The sequence below is a fragment of the Gavialis gangeticus genome, unplaced genomic scaffold (assembly GCF_001723915.1).
Source record: "Gavialis gangeticus isolate Ggan-Ray unplaced genomic scaffold, GavGan_comp1, whole genome shotgun sequence".
NCBI lineage: Eukaryota > Metazoa > Chordata > Crocodylia > Gavialidae > Gavialis > Gavialis gangeticus.
The window spans coordinates 34173691-34196252 of record NW_017729031.1 but is presented as its reverse complement, the minus strand read 5'-3'; the positions used below and the strand labels follow the sequence as shown (position 1 = coordinate 34196252).

Sequence of the window (22562 nt, the reverse complement as noted above, 5' to 3'; positions counted from 1 at the left end):
TACTGTAGCTCTTTCCCATAACGGATAAAATACCAAAGCCATATTTCTTCAGGATCAGTCTGATGAGTGCTACAAGTGTTGTCTCCTTTTCCCCAAATGGTTCTGAATTATAAAGTAGAATAAATTTTGCTTTTAGAGAAAGAAGATTTTTTTTTTTTTACTGGCCAAAGATGTCTCCTAAATTTATGTAGTCCATTGTGCCAGTATGGATAAGAGAAGCCAGTGTTTGTAGGCAACGGCACGCACAGGAGTGATGTGGCCCGCACCCCATGTGGCCGTCATGGCTTTCCCCAGCTCACAGGACTTTTTGATTTTTATTTCCCAGCCCGCAGACATTTACAACGGGATTGACTGGATGTGGCTTTCCATGCAAGCCAGCAGCGAGGATCAGACTCATGCCTCTAGATTCATCGTTCTCTAGAGACACCTTAACGATCTGTCATTATATCCCTTTTCAGTGGCAAAGACCTTCCTAAACAGCAGCCTCAAGTGGCTCCGGTGTCCATCGGTGGGCACTGATGGAAGTGATTCGATTCAGATGAGCAGTCTGCTGGATTGGGAATGACTGGCAGCTTCGAAATCCAGGAGCCCTCTGAAAGTGCTTGAATAAGGATAGCTGTATGGGATTGTCAGCACTCTCATTGCCTCGACTCCAAAGGCACATTTGAAGACGTCACTCTAAAGGTCTTGCTTGAAGCGCCCATTTTTGGAAATGTCATGTTTTCGAATGCACTGGCACTTTGGAGTCATTGCTGCTTGGAAAAGCTATGGGCAGCATCCAGTCTTCTCTCGGTCATTTTGGTTGCTTGGCTGAATACAGAGAGAAGGTCCTCACCCAGCCAGCACTGAGGTCTGCCATCGTTTTATATCTGAACTGCTTTTTTTTCCAGGAGGAAGGCTCCTGGGCTTCTGTCACGCAAGAATCCATCTCTCTCCAAGATTAAAGTTCTTGGTTTTTTAGCTGGTAATATCCAGCCACCCATGTTCAGTGCCTTCAGGAAAAAGTGGAACTGAAGCATAATTAGGGTCACTTCAAAGCTTGCTGTATCTCCATTTCTCTTTTGAAAGATGGGTTTGTCTCTGAAATGCTGAAGTCAGCGGAGCGAGAAGGCCTTGGTCAAGATTTTCAAAACTACCTCGTGATTTTGGGGGTCTCCATTTATGAGCACTGTGGTGGGGTCTAATCTCCAGGCATTCAGCCTTGCTTGAAAATCGGGTCCTTTTCAACTCATATCAGGTCAGGCATCCAGAAAGCAAAGGCACCTACTATCACTACCGCCTCTTGAAAATCCTGGTCTACTCGGGGACAGCCAGGTCGCCCTCAGTAACGTGAGCGCTCTTTTGTCAAACACCCCCCCTGGAAGGGGAGGAGGAATAAGAAACCGATGAGAAAGGAAAGACCCTCCCTTCTCCCTGTTGATTAATCACTCCTATTCTGTTTTTCTTTTAGTTTGAGGGTTGCTCCAAGGCCTATTCCCGGCTGGAGAACTTAAAGACACACCTGAGATCTCACACTGGAGAAAAGCCCTATGTCTGTGAACACGAGGGTTGCAATAAAGCCTTTTCCAATGCTTCAGACAGAGCTAAGCACCAGAACAGGACGCACTCCAATGAGGTAAACCTATGCACACTGCACACGCCATTATTATCTTTTTCATTTCACTGACAATATACACGACACGCTGGACTCATGTAGAAAGAAATCTGCCATCACAAAAGGTGTTCTTTGCTTTTTTTTAACAGCATTTATTTTGCTGGCAAGCCAGACCACATTAGCTCTATTGTTATGAAAGCCATGTTTGAAACCATAAACAGATGTGGACATCTGCAAACTTTCTAATTGGCTTTTGAAATTAAAGCTGGTGCTTTCCAAAATCATATACTTTTCAACAGGGCAAGCAGGTTCCTACACTTATACATGTTTTCTTTTTCTTTCTTCCCTTTTTTTAACAATGCTGCAGCCTAGACTTGTGGTGGTATAATTCCTACCCAGCATCCTGACACTTTGGAAATAATACTACCTCCGGCACTTGATGTACGATGATAAAGCGCAATGCAATGCTTTGTTAACCCTGCTTAATTAAGACCCGCTATTAGTAGTTGGGGAATGCAGGAAATTGCCTTTATTGTTACGCATGTGATGGTCTGCTGCAACCGGCTAAGGCTGAGGATTTAAATTTATATTACCACTAATTAGCTGACGACGGGAAGAAAAAACAGCGCTCCAAATTCTAATAGCATTTGCGACCATGAAGAATTTAGTATGTAGCCTAATTTGTAACAGTTAAATATGAACCACTGGAGAATGGAACATGATTGCAAAGGTTGACAGCATTTTAAAGTGATACCGTGTCTAGGTAGGGGTTGCTAGGAGTATTTTTGCCTCCTGCATAACACGAGTTAAGGATAACCAAACTCCAAAAAGCTTTGCAGATGTAATAGTTGTTGTAAATACCTAAAATCTTGGCTGCTTCTCTGAGCTACTTGGGTCAGGGAAGGAGGCACAGTGTAGATCCAGGCATCCTTTGAATGTGTCTGGGTTGGACTCCAACTACTGAAGACAGATCTTAATCTCATCAGTGAGCCAGTTGATGCCAGTGAGGGATTTAGAGTTACTTTCTTGCCGCTCTGGTTTGCCCCAAGGCTGAGTGACTTGGAATACAGATGTGCAGATGTTAAGACCAGAGGAAACCATTAGATCCTCTAGTCTGACCTGTTGTATACCACAGACCATAAAATTTCACCGTTAACCCTGTATTGAGCCCAGTCACTCATGTCTCATGGAAGGATGAGGTGTGCATACCTTCTGCAGAAGCCGACTGTCCATTCTCCGGTGCTAAATCACCCTCACGGATAAAAGATTGGATGCATTTGAATTGGTCTGGCTACAGTGACCAGACTCTGAGTTTTATTATGCCTTCTTCCACTAGATCATCGAGCCCTTTCATTCCTGGTGTTGCCTCCCTATGAAGGTACTTGTGCATTGTCACTTAGGCCGTGGACAGGAGTTCATTTCTAGCGGTAACTATTTCTGTGAAATTATTACTGTTAGAAAAATAACCTGGGAGCTAGGACACACGTTCATTCCAGTGCCCTGGCTGGAGGGCTACACAGGGGCAGCTCTCCAGCCAGGAGGCACTAGAGGGGATGGTGAGTGGGGCATTGTCCTGTGATGGAAACCATGGCACAGCTGCCTCCAGCCCCCCGCACTCCCTTGAGTCAACCCAAATGAATGCATGATGGGGGGAGCCTGGGGGACATTCCTCCTCCTGGCAGCCCTTCTGGGGCTCTTGGAGGGTTCCCAGTATGGGTGACTGGCAGGGGAAGAGGGCACAGGTGACTGGTAGAGGGGGAATTGGGGGGTATGTGCCCCCCCAGATATTGGCCCCCGACTTGGCACTGCTTAGGATGGGGTAGTTTTTTTGCCGCATGGGCCAGCGACATTTGGGGGGGGAGGGCACTAAGTCATGGCACAGAAGTATAGGAGTGGATATGGGGGTTTTGGCCTGCCTCTGGGCCTGCCCACAATTGTGCCCACCCAGACTCAGGAGGCACCAGTCACCCCTGGCAGGGGAACTTTTTCACAGGAGGATCCCCACTGGGCTTCCTGTGCTTTCCCTCCCCCATCCCTCAAGGGAGGGAGGGAGAGTAGAGGACTGTGGGATACTGGTTGTCCTCAACACCCTAGAAAAGTATACGGCTATTCAGGTTAATGCATGACAAGGGAGATTTTCCTCTTAAAAACAGATCTGACTTTCCTACAGAAGAGCCAGTTCTCTTCTGCAAGAAATCCCTGGAAAGGCTTTCCACTCTCTTTTCAGGCCAGGAGAAAGGTTTTTCTCCCGGCATAAGTGTAATACCTCCCATGACCTTAGTCATCTCTTCATTTTTGTTTTGAGAAGCTAAACAGATGGAGCTGTTTGTGCCTTGCTATAAGACATCTTCTCCAGCCCACAAATCATGGTGGTCGCTCTGTCCTGTCCCCTCTGCAGTATTTCAGTAGCCTTTTAAGGTTGGACAAAAGCAAATTTTGTTTCTGTGGGCCCAGTTTTTACCAAGCAGTAGGAGCTGCACTATGTCCCTAATGACCTTCTTCATTATGTCGGTACAGAGCTCAGGCTCTACCCTGCCCTTGCATGAATAGATGTCATGCCCATGCCCTGTCTAGCCTTACATTTTCAGTAGGCCCTTCGATATGCCCTCAGGATGTCACAGCCAGTGGCCCATTACTGATTTCCCAAGGCTGGGAGATGTCTGAGTGTTGTGAGGTTCCTCCAAATGGTTCTTTAATTTGATTACCTGCTCAGTCGCACACCCACCGACTCACCAATGAGTTCAAGGTGGCACAAGTCTGCTGTGGGCCAAAGTCTCCAAGGGACCCCCTTCCATACTCAAGTGAAATGTGGTTGAATTATTGAAATCCAGGGTCACAGCCTTTCTGAGGAGCATTGCAATTCTGCCAGCCTACAGAGAGGGAGCTTCGCAGGTGCTTGAAAAAGGCTAGGGAGAAAGCATTAGAGAAGTATGAACTGGCAGAAGACTCCCAACTACATGATGCCTCTTTCTGATTAACACTTAACACATTCATAAGCATCCCAGCAAAACCACCATTATGCGTTATTCAGCCATCAGTAAGATTTAATTTATGATGAAATGGATCCACCTCATCAAGCGAGTAGAATTTCCTGTCCGCCTGGCAATATTGGCAAGATTTCTGTGAGTTAGTCACATTTATAAAATATCAGACTGGACTATTCACATACTAGGCTCTACTCCCTTTACTCGAATGGAGGTATTAATAATAGTCATACTACTTCTATAGTGGCTCATCCAAGCATCTGAGTGTGAGCTACCCTTAATTTAATTCTTTGCATCTCTGCTTATTCACTTATAAAATGGGAGTAGCAGTCTCTACCTCAGAGGGGTATTCTAAAGATTAATTAATTAAAGGGACTTGCCTCAAACCAGTCAGGAAACTTGCAGCAGAGTTACTCTTGTGCATACGATGATGATAGTTTTCTGCAAAAATAAATATAAATACACGTCCCCATATCGATCACTGCTGCTCTTTGGCCAAACTGGTAAGCAGACATGCAAAGGAATAGAAATGACCATTTTTGGTTAACCTTTGAAAAGCATGTAGTGTTTGTTCCTTTTCATGGATCCATTACAATGTCTCAGTGGAAAAATACTTAGAGCAGTTGTGAAGCTGAGATGGTGCTTGTGATGAATTCAGACCTTTGAAAGCAGCAGCCCTAACACCCTTGGTGCTAATTGACTTTGGAACTGGAAACTGGATAAATAAGAGTTTGAAAGAAAGGTAGCGCTTTCCTCCCTTCTCTTTCCAAAAGCCTGGCCTCATCTTTGTTCTGCTGCAGCAATCAATGATTCATGATTTCAGGAGCGCAGTGCTATCATCTTAAAAAGCACGGCATGCCTGTGATTTGTTTTGCATGATAACAGATTTCAGGGTGACAGGTGCTGGAGATGTACAGGAGATTAGATAGGCAGAATCCCGTTTGGCTCGGTTGCTATGAATTGTCATAGATCCAGGAGGGCTCCAGCCTTTTCTCGCAGGGTGTAGACCTCATCTTAATCGAGACAAGCCTTTGTGGTCACATCCTGCTGTTCCCATTGGTCCAAGCCACCTGCCCTTCCATCCATAATCAGGAAACATTCCTGTGGCCACCAGAGCAAATACCTACATGGAAAAGTAATATTCGGAAAGTATTTCATGAATTTTTTAGCTGCCTTTTTAATTTAGCAGCAGAAAACAAGGAGGAGAGCCAGCCCCAAGTGACTAGCCCGGTCTCTTTGGACTGCCAGCAGTCCACGGATCACCGTGTATGAATCTCTGCCATAGCTGTTTTGCAAAGCCATAGGGGGTAGATGATCCGCGCTTTCCCACCACCACCCATCCCCATTGTCTTCCGTGGGAACATGACATATTTTTGCCTGTAAAACACCCAGATTGTTTCAGCTTTCTTTAACCGTAACATCACATTTGTTGTCTTAACAGAAACCCTATGTCTGCAAGATCCCAGGGTGCACAAAGAGGTACACAGACCCCAGTTCCCTCAGGAAACACGTTAAAACTGTCCACGGGCCCGATGCCCACGTCACGAAGAAGCAACGCAATGACGTTCACCCAAGGCCCCCGCCGCTCAAGGAAAACGGCGATAACGAAGCCAGTGCCAAGCAGAGCAGCAAGATCTCAGAAGACGGCTCTGAAGCCAACGGTACCGCCAGGGGCATGGAGGACTGCTTGCAAGTCAAGACGATAAAGACGGAGAATTCTGTGGTAAGAGAAGTGATCGCTTAAAAGCGAAAGCGTGGCCCACAATTCCTCAAAAAAATGGAAAGCTAATGACTTTTCCTGCCCCCACCCTGTGTATTTGTCAGGTACCCAAAACTGTCCAAATAATCCCAAACCTTCAAAGCCTCAAAGCTGCCACAAGTCTCTGGGGCGTGTTGTGTTAGGGAGGTCATGCCGTGGTACGGCCGTTGTATCAGAATAGGATGACGCGCCATCCTGAAATGTCGTCCTACGGCCATGCCGCAGGGGTGAAATTGTAATTACTGTGTCATTGCAGGACCATTATTTTTGCCCCACAAGATTGTTTAAATTAGACAGTAGTCTTATTTCCATTCCAAGCCAGGTATGGGCCATTTCAGTACTTGTGCCTATATCTGTGCGCGCCGCGGTAGGTGAAGGAAATCCATCGTGACACCCTGCCACCCTTTTGCCTTCCAGTATTTCTCCTTCCTGTAGCAGCCAAAAGGACAACATTTTGGCTTCCTGCATCAGCTCAGGGTAAAATCAGGGGTGATGAATGGTTGAGGTGGTTTTCACCTGCTGAAGAGTTTGTCCAATCTCCTTTTTTTTCTTTTCCGTGAGTCAAGACAACTTTGCAAGCATTGGAGCCTCCAAAATATATATTGTCTTGAAGTTGAGCCAGCTAAAATGTCAGTGCCACCAGAGTGAGGCATCAGAGGGCTAAATGCTGCTGGGCCAAACTGCAGTAACATGTGAGTTTAGCCCAAGAAGGAATGGACTATTTTCACAGCCCAGCAGGCAGTTTTTCTGGCTAGCAGGATAGATTTTTACCTTCACAAGCTTCTATATTTGGTGGAAAAACTCAATGCGAGAGCAGCCTCGTCCCAAGAAAAAATATTTTGACATGAACATGTGAGAATACTTTCCCCCCACATTTTCCGGAAGGCGATTTACCGTTGTGTGTGCCGCGTTCTTCCCATAGCTGCACCCTGTGCAGCCCGCTTGCAATTAGGCACACCGGACCAGATCTTTGCATCTGCTACACCCTGCTAGCCCTATTGCCTTTGCTTGGATTGCACGCCAGCCCCTGGGCAGCAACACTGCCTTTGTTCATTCAAGTCCTACAAGTCCTGGAATAGTCAGCTTGAAACACATCGCTTGTTTTGGTGACTCTAGGGTCTTTCTGCCTGACCCAGCATTGGATCCACTGAGATCTATAGAAATCCCCCTTCTCTCTTCAGTGAGATTTGGATTCAGGTCTATTAAATTAAGCTTCTGAAATGCTGGGATTGGGGGAGGTGCGGGGGGGTTATATTGGGGAACAGGATGCTGCTAATCTCCTTGAATCGTGTCCTTCCTGGCTCCCCTCTTTCACTAACTCGATCCTTTCTGTTAATGTTGCCTTTGTTCTAACCACTTGTTCTTTGTTCCCACTTCCCTTTCTTTACTGTACCTTCCTAAGGACAGTCGGTACTAAGGTGAGCACTGAAATCCTTTCTCTTAAAAACTCTGTTTAATACTGTGATGTATTCTGGGCCATGGGTCTAGCTAAGTGGACTATGAAAGAGTAGACAGAAGTGCCAAGAGGGGGTAGAGTTGTGGGCAAATAATAGGAGACCATTTGGTGGAGGGCTAGGCATCTTTTGGAGTTCCCCTGGGGTTTCTCTGGCTTCATTGCTTCCAGAATTGGTTTGAACCTGTGTATTGTACAGTAAGTTTCTGATCAAAGGGTCCTGGACTAGTTCAGCTCTGCTCCATTGGGGGGTTTCTGAGCAAATTACGGTACTCTTCCTGCCCACTCTCCCTACCAACCTAAACATGTTGCTTCCAAACACTCCCAGTTTCTCCTACCCTCTGGAACAAGAACTAGGAATTGGGAACCCAGGCGTCCTGCCTAGCAGTGAAGCATGCTGCCTCCAAGCAAGTTCACTTCGAGTGTTTGGTGCAGATAAATTGCTCAGTATAACCAACTTATGTTCATGGAGCAGCAGTGTTTTTTGGTGTCTCCCTCTGGTGCAAGACACCAGTGATTTTTTTTTTTTAAATCTGTGGGGTGGTCTTGTGAAATTAATGCAATTTTGTTCATTCACTTTACTTTAAACGAGCTGTCAAGAATGTGCTGCTGAAAGGCCAACGGTTAGTGCCAACATTGGGTAGGGGAACAGCATTTTCCTCTTACCTGGAGATGTTTCTTGTCTGCAGGGCAGAGTTGAGACACATCAGTGGGGTAATCAGTGGGGCAGTGTCTTAGAAAGGGGGTGGGTTGTGCACCACGCTTCCCTGGCCTGTATCAAATCACGTTGTTGGGTAAGAAACCTTGGTCTCAAGGGTCTAGCACCCTGCATGTTAAAAAAAGCCGGGTTTCCAACAGCAAAACTCAGACCCTCTATTACTTCTCCTTTCCAAGATGTGTCAGTCCAGTCCTGGTGGCCAGTCGTCGTGCAGCAGTGAACCATCACCGCTTGGCAGCACCAACAACAATGACAGTGGAGTAGAAATGAATATGCACAGTGGGGGAAGTCTGGGAGATCTGACTGCGCTGGATGACAACGCTCCTGTTGTGGACTCAACAGTCTCATCTGGTAATTCGACGGTCAGCCTTCAGCTGCGGAAACACATGACAACGATGCAACGGCTCGAACAGCTCAAGAAAGAGAAACTCAAGACAGTTAAGGACTCCTGCTCATGGGTGACCCCAGCTCCACAAGCCAGAAACACCAAGCTGCCTCCCATATCAGGAAACGGTAAGCCATGGGCCTATATCCTTGCCCCTCTTTGAATTCATCAGGCCATGCCTCCTGTCTCTCAGCAAAACATCTGCCCCCATAGGAGAATTACGTCCTGTAGGAGAATTACCCTGCCCTGTCGGAGAATTATTTCCCTCTCTGATTAATGAGCCATCTTGCAAGATGCAAACTCAGGTGTAAACTTGGACATATACCATGGTGCACAAGAATGGTTATGGAAAAGTGGGGCAAATGTGCTTGTTCCTTGGTTTACCCAGGGCTAGTTTGCACACATCCTCCCTTAGGGTTGCTTTGATTTGTGCAAGCAGTGGGAATTCCCCATGGTTTTTTTATAGGATTTTTGGGGGTTGCTTGAGCACAGCGGTAAAGCAGCTACATCTCTCTTCTGCTTTGTTTGTTGGCATGCCCTTGCATAGGGATATAGGACTGGAAGGGGCCTCCTGGGACATCAAGTCCAGTCCCCTGTGTTTGCAGGCCACCACTGAAACCCCTCACACACAGCCACAAGGTACAATACCCGAAACCCCAAAAGCTCCCCATAACCTGCCACAGGGAAAATCAAGCCTGATGAGGGCCCTGTTAGTGCCCCGCCACAATAATGCCTGTCCCATTACAGGGAAGTAACTGGTTTATATTGTGTCATGGTGATGGCAGAAAACTCCCTATGCTAGTTTGATGCCAGGGGGGAACTCCTGACAAGGGCAGCATTATGCTCCTGTTGTGTCCCTCCAGCTGTGCATACAAAAAGGACCAGCACGCACAAAGGGTGCTCCCATTTTTTTACTTTGAGCACACAGTCCTCTGCCTCTAGCTTTTCAATGGCGATTCCAGCAAGTGACCAGATGACTGAGACGGGATCCCACGGATCCCACACCCTATATTCTGCCTGTCATAAGCCCATAAGGATAGTTTCATTGTTTCATAGAGGGCCATGAAAACTAACAAACGGAAGTTGTTTTTTACACAGCATTTAATTGCAGTGTGGACATGGGCGACTGGTGCCTCCCGAGGCTGGGGCGGGCACCAAATCACTGACCGGGGCGGGGGCTCCCCAGCGGCTGATTGTCGACTGGGGGTGGTCACCAGCAGCCGATCACCAGCAGCAAAGCTGGAAGTGCACTTCCACTGACACTTCCAGTTTTGGGGCTACCATTTCCAAGGGGTGCATGGGCAATCTCAGGGGGTGCATCCGCGTGCACCCCCTATGTGTTGCCAATGAGTGTGGCTCTCATTGCCACCAGATGTCGTGAAAGCTGACAGTTTAACCAGATTCAAAAAGGGACTGGGTACATCCTGGGAGGAAAGGGGCATCAGTAGCTATTGAGCATGGGAGTTAGGGATACTAGACTTCAAATGCTGGAAGCTGCAATTGAAAGAGGAACCGTAGAAAAAAGTCCTGGTCATATCCAGGTTGTAGCTGTATTGGTCCAGAAGCAAAAGGAATCAGGACTTGTGGTAGAGGTGATATCTTCTATTAAACCAACTAGATTTTGGCAATGTATTTGAAATTTGAATATTTTTAAGAATTTTTTTTGCAAACATTTTTCTTACGGAAAGATGTCACCTCTACCCCAAGTCCTGGTCATACCCAGTCACTCTCCCTTTCAGCATCCTCTCTCTGCCATGGTGTGACACAGGATACTGGGCAAGATGGACCTGTGGTCTGACCCAGGAAATGGCAGTTCTTATGTCTTGTGTGTTCCTCGGTGGATGTAGTAACAAACGCTGCAAAGGACCATGCAGTAGTGGCTCAGCTTCGGGGGCACATCTCAGTGTCCTCTTCTCCCCGGTGCTCCTTGCCTGGTGCTCTCACAGGAGCAAAGCTGCAGAGGAAGCTCTGCCTTCATTGTCAGTTAGTAAAATTTCCATCGGTCTCCAGTCGCTCATTGGTAGCACGTAGGCAGCAGTGTTTATGCACCAAGCAGCTAACTAACCCGGTTTTCCCCCTCACCGCTCTCCTCCAGGCTCCTTACTTGAAAACAATGGTGGCTCCTCTACTACCCTGCCGAATCCCAGAATAATGGAGCTGTCCGTCAATGAGGTTACGACACTGAATCAATTAAACGAACGGCGAGACAGCGCCACGAGCACCATCAGCTCCGCCTACACGGTCAGCCGCCGGTCATCGGGGATATCCCCTTACTTCTCCAGCCGCCGCTCCAGCGAAGCGTCGCAGCTCGGGAATCGCCCCAACAACACCAGCTCCGCCGACTCCTACGACCCGATTTCCACCGATGCCTCGCGCAGATCGAGTGAGGTCAGCCAGTGTAGCGGGATGCCAGGCCTGCTCAACCTCACACCGGCTCAGCAGTACAGGCTGAAAGCCAAGTACGCGGCTGCCACCGGCGGCCCTCCTCCCACTCCTCTGCCCAACATGGAAAGAATGACCCTGAAGAATAAGATCTCTCTTCTTGATGGGCCGGAGCCAGGTTTGCCTTCGTTTCGCCTCCCTCCTGGGCCGAGGCGCTGCAGCGATGGCAGCACTTACGGGTACACGGCCGCCACGGCTTTTCCTCACGAGGTCCCGGGCAACACCACGAGACGTGCGAGCGATCCTGTCAGAAGGCCGGTTGCAGAACTGCCGTCCCTCCCCAGAGTCCATCGCTTCAACAGCACCAACAGCATGAATCCTCTCCCCCCTCCACATCCTGTGGACAGAAGGAATTTCGGCCTTCAGAGCTACATGCGCGCCGATGGGAACCTTCCCAGGCACGTCTATTCGCCTCGACCTCTAAGCATTAGTGAAAATATTGCCATGGAAGCAATGTCTGGCGAGACAGATGGCCCCGTTGGAGAGGATGACATTATGCTGCCAGATGATGTAGTGCAATATATCAAATCTCAGAACAATGGGACAGCTGTGGAAAGCACTTCCATGGGGTACGGTAATGAGATGCAAAACTTCCAAGGCAATGGCAAACTACAACCCCAGAGCTTGCCCGGCCAACGCAGGATGGCTGTAGCTGATGCAGGCCTGAGCCATTTGGGTCCGATGATGGCAGATTGCCAACTGAGCTTTGACGTGTCCTCAAACATGAGTAAAAACAATATGCCCGTCCAGTGGAATGAGGTTAGCTCGGGAACGGTTGATGTTATGTCTAACCAAGCAAAGCAACCGTTTTCCCAAGGCAACTTAGCCGTTGTCCAACAGAAGCAGAACTTTGGCCAGTATCAAAACTTCAACCAGCAGCAAATGCAGATGAGTCAGAGTGGCATGAATGTAACCCAGCAAAACTTCTTGCAAAGAAATGTGAGCCTAGATGGGCAAAGGCTAAATTGCATGCAGATGAGGCAACAGCAAATCAATCCCGGCATGAACATGAACCCGGATTTGAGCCCACACCCAGGGTATAACCAGCCTCATCAAATGTTGAGCCCAAATGCAATCGGTGGAGATCCAAACCAACTTTCTCCTTCTTGTAGCAACATGGCAGTGAAGCCTGGACCCCACATTCATCCTCAGCAAATGGACATGGCGACTGATCCCTCCTTAATGCTCAACAGTAACGGTGAACGCGTGATGCTGAATCAGGTCATGCATGAACAAAATCAGCAGAGCTATTCATCTCAGACAAATCACCTGAACTTTGCCATGAGTCAGGAGGTGTTCCATCAGCCCGCTTCTTTAATGACCTCAAACCAGCCAAACTTTGAGCCCCAACAGAGCATGATGGGTTCAACCGGACAGGCCTACACTCCCGGGATGGTACAGCCTCACCCGCCGCCTGAACCGAGTCCAGCAAACAGACATCGAGGACTGCGCACCATGCAGCAGCTAGGCTACATGAGGACTGCCCACCCTCCTAACGACATGAGCCCCGGCCAGGAAACCACTCCAAAAAGAACCAGCGACATGATGCCGACGCAGCCTCTGCAATGTGCAGGCGGCGCAAGGGAGACCAATTTGATGTACTATTACGGTCAGATCCACATGTACGAGCAAAACGGTAACTTCGATAACTCTGTCGCGGACTGCCGAGTCCGACAGCAGCAGTGTGCCATGAGCAGCAAGCCGGCTGCTATGCCTTCTCCCGGAGCTAATCAGGTGTCCAGCACGGTGGACTCGCAAGGTCTGGAGCCTCCCCAGATAGATTTTGATGCCATCATGGATGATGGAGACCACTCGAGCCTGATGTCAGGAACCCTGAGCCCTAGCATTCTGCAGAACCTCTCCCAGAACTCCTCTCGTCTAACGACTCCACGAAACTCTCTGACGCTGCCGTCCATCCCAGCGGGAATAAGCAATATGGCAATAGGCGACATGAGCTCCATGTTAACCACCCTGGCGGAAGAGAGTAAATTTCTGAACATGATGTCTTAATGATCAAGCACAAGTGTTTAATAGTATCCAAGGGACCCTCTGTGAAGCAGAATTTATGAATGTGCTTTTTAAAATAATCGGTTTCGATAGAGTAGAATTTTTTTTTTTTGGTTTTTTGGCAAGTATTAAATACGTTAAAGGGATTCCACGTAATAAAGAAGACGTCTCTTGTACAGACTTATGTAAACTATATAAAGGCAATTTAGCGCCGAAAGAGTGCACCGCTAGTGTTATTGTTTCGGCTTGGTTTGAGGAGCACTGAGCAGCGCTACCGCCAAGCTAGAATACTGCATAAAAATGGAGAAAAAAAGTAACTCCTTCCCCCCCCCTGTAAATAGCACCCCCTTCATTTTCCTTTAGTTACGTTTGCAAAAATAACATTTTTCAACCCACTCCAGAAACAGATGGAGGGGATGTGGTTTTGATCTGAATAAAAGCCATACTGTGTACTCTGCTCTGATGAGATTAGCATTTAGTTATGTCTCCAAATAAGTCCACTCCCAGCAGTATTGTTTTGTACCATAAATACCTTTGTACCTTGCAGCGCCGTAGAAAGCATCGATTCCAAACAGCTTCTCAGAAAAGTGCCTTACTATGTTTTAGTGTTCAGTAGTCAAGGCATCTCCATTAAAATCAAATATAGCGCATTGCCGGAAGCATATATAAAATAGGATAAATGTACATTTAAAAAGCATAGCAGTGTTTCTGAAGAAGAAAAAAAAAAACAACCAACAACAGCAAAACCTGAAAGACACGTTGAATGAGAAACATAAAAGATTAATGCTCGCTTTTATCAAATGTGTTTACAACGTCGGTTGTATCGTGTGCAGAAGGCAGCAGACGGCATCCATCCCAAAACCTCTCTAATGGCCAGAGGGCTGTGATCCTACAAAGATTTATGCACATGCTTAACTTTACACGCTATGACCAGCAACTTCAATGGAGTAGTACGCTTCAGCTGGGACCTTAAGCAATTCTTTTTAATCAGGGAGTTATAATTTAAGAATGAGACTTCACCGCGGCTTAGCTCCATTTCTTTTTCCTCGTCCCGATGGATCAGATGCTGAAATTATGGCAGGGGGACCATGTCATGATCTAGTTAGTTCAATTAAGTGTTTGAAACTTGGGGCAGGAGATCAGATCTCGGAGTGAAAATCCGCCTGAAATTTTTCTCTTGGGTGGGTGGAAGGAATATAACTCTTAAGAGAATCCCCCGCCAAGTACGAGTTTTCTGAGTTTCTTTTATTTTAGGGCCTGATCCAGCTCCCGTTGCTGTCAGAAGAAAGACTCCTTAATGCATTATTTATTACAGTCACTAGACAAAAGGGTAGATGCATGAACAAAAGACCTCCCTGAAATACGCTGTCTTAAACAGAAGTGTCTTCCCTTCTGAATACTGTAGTACTAAAGTCCATTTACTTTGACGGTGCTAAGTACATCTAACAGAAGGGTGCAGATGTGAAATCCCTTCCTGATTGCAAACATCCAGTGTAATGAGCTTTTTAAAGTCAGACCAAATGGGCCTGGTTCTCATTGGCAGGACTCTGTTTTCCTCTCTGTTCTTTTAAAGCTATTTTACTCAGCGTGGCTCAGTGCCATCTGCAGACCACAGCACCTACTGGATGCTTTAAATAGACACAGCCAGTACCTTCCAGTGCTCTGCTTTTGCCCAAATCGGTGCCAAATGAACTGTGCTGATAGTAGCCCAACCTGGGGCTCTCGCACAAAAGCTGTTATTTGTAGTCCAACTTTGTAACGGCGAACGCACCAGAACGCTGTGCAGAACTGGAGTTCGCATGAACCATTCAACCAGGCTCCGATCATCGGGCCCCACGTGTAGTCCTGTTCACTTCAGTGGGACGACTTGTGGCATAAGGGACCGGTCAGGGAAAGGAAGTATATTGCAGTCAGGGCCTGCCTAACTCTTATGAACCTTCTCCTGGATCCCTTCCACGTCTTTAACTGTCCTTGACTTCCGTGAGAGCTCAGGGTGTGCTAGGAAAGCAAGATCAAGCGGGAGAGATGGAGTGACTCACGTCTGCTTGAAAGAGGACTTTAAAAGGGTTGTGGTTTTGTTCACTGCACGTATTCTCTGGCTGTTACTGACCTTGTCCTCACCCTTGCGTTTGCGGTGCATTTTAGGACTCGGTGTGCTGTACTGGGCACTTGGAGGAAGTTTCAGGCATCCCCATCCCTTGTGCTGAGATGGATCGGGTCTTTGCATCTCCATCGACTGTTTGATTTATTTGGCCGATGGACGCAGCAGTGATTGTTAGCGAGCCCCAGTTTGTACAGCAAGAAAAGATCAAACCTAAAAGCAAAACCAAATCTCCAATGACTTTGAGATTTCTCTGGCTTTTCAGTGGTGGTCTTCCTTCATTTACTAAAATAGTATTATGATAACTGTTCCAGCACTGTATATATTATGTATAGAAGACATCATTACTAAGAGTACCATAGGTGAATTGTTCTGTCAGATTTATATCTCCAGAACATTTTTAGCTGTTTTCTACATCATAAGAACCAGAGGTAACATGCTGAACCTGTATATAAGCCTTTTGTACATTAAAAAGTAATTTTTTTTCATAACTTTGTCTGTCATTGTTGGGGGTGCTGGGGTGTCACCAAGAAAGTGGACCTCCTGGTGCTAGGTGTAACAAAACGATGGTCTCTGCTTTGAGGAACGTGCAGGCTAAGTACGCCATGAGCACCCACCAGTGGATGCAACCATTCACGGAGCACAAGTGAGTGTGTTGTGATCAGCGTGCAAAACAGCACTCCCTACACACCAGTTGCCTATCCATTACCAACTGGTTTTATAGGCGTCGTGGTACAGGTGAGTTGAAAGAAGGATATAGTTAGGCACAACTGATATGACTTTGGAGGGCAGTGTGGTGCCTTTCTAGGATCTACATGTAGCATGAAGGGGCTTGTTGGGAAACTGGACAAATACCTGTTAAGGTGCAAGGAGAGACAGGAAGTAGCAGTGCTGTAGCACAGGTGGGATGAAACATGGCGGGGGAGTGATTTAATGGTGGGCTTGAGAGTACATGGATGCCTTTTGATGTGGTGAGTAGGCAGCCAAAATGTCAGCTTCCTCTCTGATATCCTGAGCAGAGGATGCATCCACCCAGGTCAAATTCAGCCCTGGCCTGATGCCCATTGAAGGGAACAGAAAGACTCTCCAGATTTCAATGCGAACAGGCTCGTCCTCTTGACGGCTGCTTTTGTCTTGATCACACGGTGGCAGGGTCATGTGAGTAAGAGCTAGAGCTTTAGAGGGACTCTCTAGTGCAAGTGGAGCCATTGATCACCTTTTACGCAGGTGTTTTAAGGTTCGGGTTGCAGTGAAGATGTTAGGCAGCAATAAACTCAACTGATGTTCTGTAAAATGCACCAGAAATGCGAGCAAAGGCGACTCAAGTGGTCTAACTCCAGGACAAACTCCTTTGGTTTCAACAGCTGCCAGAGCAAGCCGTAAGCAAGCAGGAAGACCTTAGTGTCCTCTCGTTCCAAAAGGGAGCTGTGAGAGAAGACTGCATTGCAATAAATCCTTCCTGGCTATGAAACGACTGTGCCAAGTTATCACGCTGTTCTCCGGCCTCTGAGATGAAAACGGCCATGGATTGCTGTTTCCCCAACCTTGAGAAACCTTTACATTTCCCCTTAGGCACAACTGATATAACTGCAGCCAAAGGCTAAAGGGCCTTCTGAGTTTTAGTGTATTTTGTCCAGACCTAGTCAGTGTGGGATGGATTTGAACAAGTATCCAAAAGACGAAGGGCGGATTGACCTATTGCCAGTCCTACTAGCCCTAAAATCCCAGCGGGTGTCTCTCACGCTACTGTCTACTAATCCAGAATGACCAAAGTCACATTAAAAGGTGTCTTTTCTCATTAAGGAAGGGGAATTTGTTTAGACTTTGATAACTGTTGTTTTTTCTTTCCACTTTAGGGCCTGATCTCTTCTTTAGGGAGTTTTTCCATTGACTTCAATGGCCTTCAAGACAGGGGCTACGGCCAGTCTCCTCAAAGGTGCCTAGCTCACATGGCTTTCCTATTTATTTAACACTTAGAGGTGGGTTCAAGTTGCCCAGCTGAGGTCCTAATCCAGATGTAAACTTCCATCAAATCTGGGGGACTTTGGAGGCAGGGTTTAATCAGGCCCCATCTCTGCTCGTATTAGAAATTTTGCATTGCTCTGAACTGGAGCTAGCGCTTCCCTGATGCCCATCGGAGTAACTTGCACATTTTTATTGCTTGAGCATCCTGGAATACGTAGTACAGTGGGTGTCTGTGTTGCTCAAAAAGCCGCTTGTCCAGAACTGGAGACACAGAAAGTGATAATCCTTTTGCGACAACAGAGGTCCATTTAGAGCCATGTGTTTGGGCAAAACTGGCATCAGGCGCTTTTGAGTAAATACTAAATAATAAATGTGGGAGCTTCATACTTTTTAACTATCATTCATTTGAATCAGTCACCTCCATGACAAATATAATCTTCAGGTGAGGAATGCATTATTGCATTTGGAAATCCACGGCGCTGAGCAAGAAATAAGATCCTACTCAACATAAGGCCATCACAGCCCTTTGAATTTGCACTCATATTTATTGTTGTCCATGGAGGTAGGGAGAAAAAGCCTATCAAAGCTACTGTTGCTGGATCTCATTGCACATTTACTGAGTACAGAGTCATTCCAGCAGCCTCTTTATTGCAATGGTCTCAGCCGAGATGACATAGGAGCTCTGGTGCTTTACGGGCAGTTGGATCTACTTGGAAGAGCATACAGGTTATAAATAAATGGCATGTTTTATATTATTGGAAGGACAATTTATGGCCAAGCAAGGCCTCTTGCAGACAGCTATTTAACTTGTAAGTAAAATGACCTAACTCTTAAGAAATGTAGAAGCTACAAAACAACCTGTGTTGTAGCCAATGTATTTATTTCTCCCACATGATTTATGTTTCACATAAAACTTTAAGCAGCTACTTTAAATATGTTTGCTATAAAAATAACATTTAAAAAACCCAAAGCGAAGCTTTTACATATGCTGAAGGGGTTTGTGGCTACTGTAACCTCCACCAATTGCACCATATCTGCGGCTCATCAGGCAGTCCCACGGCCTAGATTTTCAGGGCCTGAGCTGCCCGACTGCTGCTAACTTTTAAGGGTGTTGCCGAGTTGCACCGGTGCATGCTTGCTGCAAACTTGGTCCTACTTATGAGTGGTTTCTGAAAAAGACTTTTGCTTATTGCTGATTGACAGCTTCTTTCTAGAAGGAGATCCAGTCTCACAGGTCTGCAGGCTTGGGTTGGTTTTTCAAATCATTGCACAGCTTCCCATATCACTTTTCATTGATTTGTACTGTGATCACGCCTAGGAGTGCCTCAATCAGGAACCAGAACCTTATGGGTTTATGCACCATAGGAGCACAGTGAAACAGAGAGCACCTGCCCCCAAAAACCTAACCACCTGCCCCCAAAAACTTATCATCTAAGTAGAAGAATTTTGTGTGTCTTATCTAAAAGCATTCAAGACTCATGGTAGAAGTGATATCTTTTATTAGACCAACTAGATTTTTGCAAAAAAAATCTATGCATCCTACAGCGTCTCTGAACACTTTACTGCTACAAAAGTTGCCTCAACACACACATCGGTGGGAGAGAATGAGAAAAACTGCGAGTGGAGATTGGAGAAGACAATGCTCAGCAGTGGGAGACTGAAGCAGAGCTCCACAACCAGCTTGGTTATGCAAGAAGGTGAAAGCAGCTGAGCTACGTTTGCGGAGGGGATACGGAAAGGGCAGTTCTGGCTGTCCAGTTAGGAGGTGTGATGCATGGAGTTGTATTTGCTGGCCCCAACTTGCACAGCAGCATGTGGGGTGTGCAATGGTTTTCCTCAAGCTCCTGGGCTTTGCTGGTTGCCACATGGGGCCAAGAAGGGATGTTTTTTTCCTCTCCTGTTGCAACACGAGGGGGGCGGTTTCCACCTTCCTCAGAGACATTGGGTGCTGGTGATAGCCAGCCCGGGAATTTTGAGTGTGGTGTGCCATCTGGTTAGAGGGTCTTGCCCCTCCGCTCAGGGTCAGACCAATCACCGTATCTGGGATCATGAAGGACTTTTACCCCACAGTCAGATTGGCATGGAGGGTGGTGGTGGCAGGGTGGGCTTGCCTTCCTCTGCAGTGGGGAGTGTGGCCTCCTTCCTTGGAGCTCTTGAGTGCATTTTAACCCCCCCTGCAGTGGTGGGCCCCTGATGGCCCTCGTCCCCCTGCTTTCCCTGTGGCAGCTCAGATGTTTTTGGTGTCTTTGGGCAGTACAGTTTATTGTGTCAGTTTGAGAACAGGTTAGACAAAGACTTGTATGGGATGGTTTGGATAGAGATAGCCCTCCCCTGAGCAGGAGGTTGTAGTAGATGACCTCTGGCAGTCCCTTCCAGCTCAACTTCTCTATGTTTCTATGAATGCTTGGCAGTCAGGCTGCAACACCAGCCTTTTTTTTTTTAATTCAAGGAAGTGTATAACTGCCCCTGAGCCACAGCAGGAATCGTAGGAGAGCACAATGTCAGTGTTAGGGTCAGAATTTGGCCAGGTTTCCTGCTACCATTTGATGACCCTGGTAAGAGTGGGGGAGACATGAGAGGTGGATGTGGAGTCTCAGGTGGAAAGCTTTACCTATTTTCTTCCTGTGATTTTGTGCCTCCAGAAATACCCCCTTTTTTTATGAAACATCTTGAGAAATGAGTTGCCCCAAAGCAGGGAAATGTATGAAGTCACATGTGTGTGGAGAAGTAACACGTGCGACTTCAGACCCCTATCCCAGGAGGATGAGACAAAAGCTCCACTGTCTCTGAGGCTGTGCCCAGGGTTAGGGGCTCAGGGGTCCTCAGCTCTTTCACCTCAGTTACTTTGCCCAGAGGGAAAGACATCCGTGAACAAAAATGCCAATTTCAGTTGGTCGTGTTTTGGGGGGGGCGGGGGGGGTCACGTTTTGTTCTTCATAATCTTAAAAAGAGCCACAACTCCTGCAGAGCTTGAGTTTTCTAACCCAAGCATTGCCAGTTTGAAACTGGTCCACCAGACAGAAATCAAGAACAAATCCAGAGGTGAGATGGAAGGTAAAGATAGGACTACATAAGCAAAAAGGTCTTGAAAAGCATGTAGGCTGGAAATGGTTTGGCAAAACTATTGGAGGAATGCTTATAAACCACAAATGCAATTTGTCCTGTTTATGAATGATGCTAAATGCCTCTGTAGCATGAATTTCTCTATAGGAACAGTCTGACAATCCCCAGTGTGAGCAGTATTACCCTCACTTCACCGCGGCAGAAAGCAAGGCCCTTGAAAGTTGACTGATCTGCCCAGAGACTTATTGACCTCTGCGTCTTTAAGTGGAATTCAGTAGTAATATGTGAAATCCAAACGTGTTAAAGATTTAACATCACTCCTGGTACATCGCATGTACGAGCCTCTTGGTGACATCTCAACGAGCAGTAAGAGCCTGGTTTTTACTTTTGATTCAAAAGGCCTCAAGCACCTATGCTGAGTCAAGAGAGTGCTTCATGTACGATCAATGCCACTTGCAGCATGACCCTGTGCGATAGGCGCACCAAGAGCCTGCCTGTTATCACATTGTTTGTAGGCCTCACAGCAGCAGTGTTTCAAGGGGGAGAGTGTTCATGGGGAACTCCTCTGAAGGGCAGGGGTGAAAGCACAAAGTCGTCTGTTTGCATATCTAGCCCAGTGGTCCTCATCCTTTATAGAGTCAGGGCACCTCTCCACACCTTTTCCGAATTTGGTGGCACCCCTGAGAACCACTGTTGTGCTGCTTGTGCTTACCTCCAGGTAGTGCTTTTCAACCACAGTGCTGCTACCTGCTTTGGCCTTGATTAGGGTTTCCTGATAAACCTAAAGCAGGCGGGAGCAGAGGCATACCTAATGAGTTTTGCCCTCTGGGCAAAATCCCCAGTGCCCCTGGAGGGGGAAGGAGGGTGATGTTACCTGCCCTGGGTATCCCCACACCCAGGTCCTCCAGTTGGGTGGTGCACATGATTGCTCCAGTCCAGCTTGACTCCTCTATTTGAGCAAAGTAAATGGCTGCTGTAGCACTGCCGGGCTTCTCCTGGATGGGCAGTGCAAAGGACTACAGCTGGAACGCGCACTCTTGCCAGATCCAACTCCACTTGCTCCTCCTGGAGACATAGCAGTGCAGGACAGGGGAGGCTCATGGGGCATTTCACCCTGACTGCATCCACACCCCTGGAAGGGTCTTGCCACACCCCCGGATGCTGCAACATCCTGGGTGAGAGCCACAGATGTAAGACATTCAAAGGATGGAGTCACCATTCTAGTACTGACTGAGACATAATAGAGAGACAGGGACAGGTCACAAAGAGCCATGAAAGTAGAGACAACTTCTGGTGGGACCCTTGGAAAGAGGGAGCTGGTATGGAGATTCAACTGAAACGTGACAATGGTCAAAGTGGTGGCCTAGGAAACGATCTCTGCAGGACACTGAATGACTCTAAGCAGGGTCAGCCTGCATTTGTCAGGCTCAGAGGGACAGTTGTCATTATGTTTGAGTCATGACACGATGAAGGCAGTGTTGATTTGTACCTTACAGACTAACCAAAGTAACAGATAACAGCTGAGGAAGTGAGCTTCAGCTCATGACATTTTGTGCTATATAAATATATCTATATTTAGATATATATTTATATTTAGATATATATTTAGATCTATATTTAGATATATATTTATTTATATAAGCCCGGAAGAAGGTAATCCCCAGGAGGGTCAAAGGGGGCAGGAGAGCATATAAGCCTCCATGACTCACTAAAAACATCCGGGAATGTCTCCTTGCCAAAAAGGAGGCTTACGCCCAATGGAAAGGAGGGGTCATCACTAAGGAGAACTATTCTACAGTTGCTCGGGGATGTAGGGGGATGGTTAGGAAGACCAAGGCAGAGATGGAACAGGGGCTGGCTTCCCGGATTAAAGACAACAAGAAGTCCTTTTTTAAATACATAGGGAGTAGAAAGAAGGCCCCAGGAAATGTGGGGCCTTTGCAGGACAAGACGGGGAATCTGGTTGTCACGCCAGACGACAAAGCCAACATATTTAATAACTTCTTTGCCTCTGTCTTCCTCAGTAAGGACCAGAACTGCCACCTCCCTGCTGGGCCCCCTTTGGGCCCCGGGGGAGGCTCACCTGGGCCT

General features: G+C 47.1%; 1 protein-coding gene across 2 annotated transcripts in view; it reads left to right on the top strand.

The window, feature by feature from the left end:
- Window positions 1-15934, top strand: part of GLI2 (GLI family zinc finger 2) — a 325860-nt gene extending 309926 nt beyond the window's left edge. For both annotated transcript variants that reach the window (XM_019522605.1, XM_019522604.1), the window contains 4 exons: window positions 1451-1615; window positions 6020-6301; window positions 8685-9021; window positions 10989-15934. In XM_019522605.1, coding sequence (XP_019378150.1) covers window positions 1451-1615; window positions 6020-6301; window positions 8685-9021; window positions 10989-13345 — 3141 coding nt within the window. In that variant the 3' untranslated portion in view covers window positions 13346-15934. The remainder of the gene's footprint in view (window positions 1-1450; window positions 1616-6019; window positions 6302-8684; window positions 9022-10988) is intronic.
- The last annotated feature ends 6628 nt before the right edge of the window (window positions 15935-22562 follow it).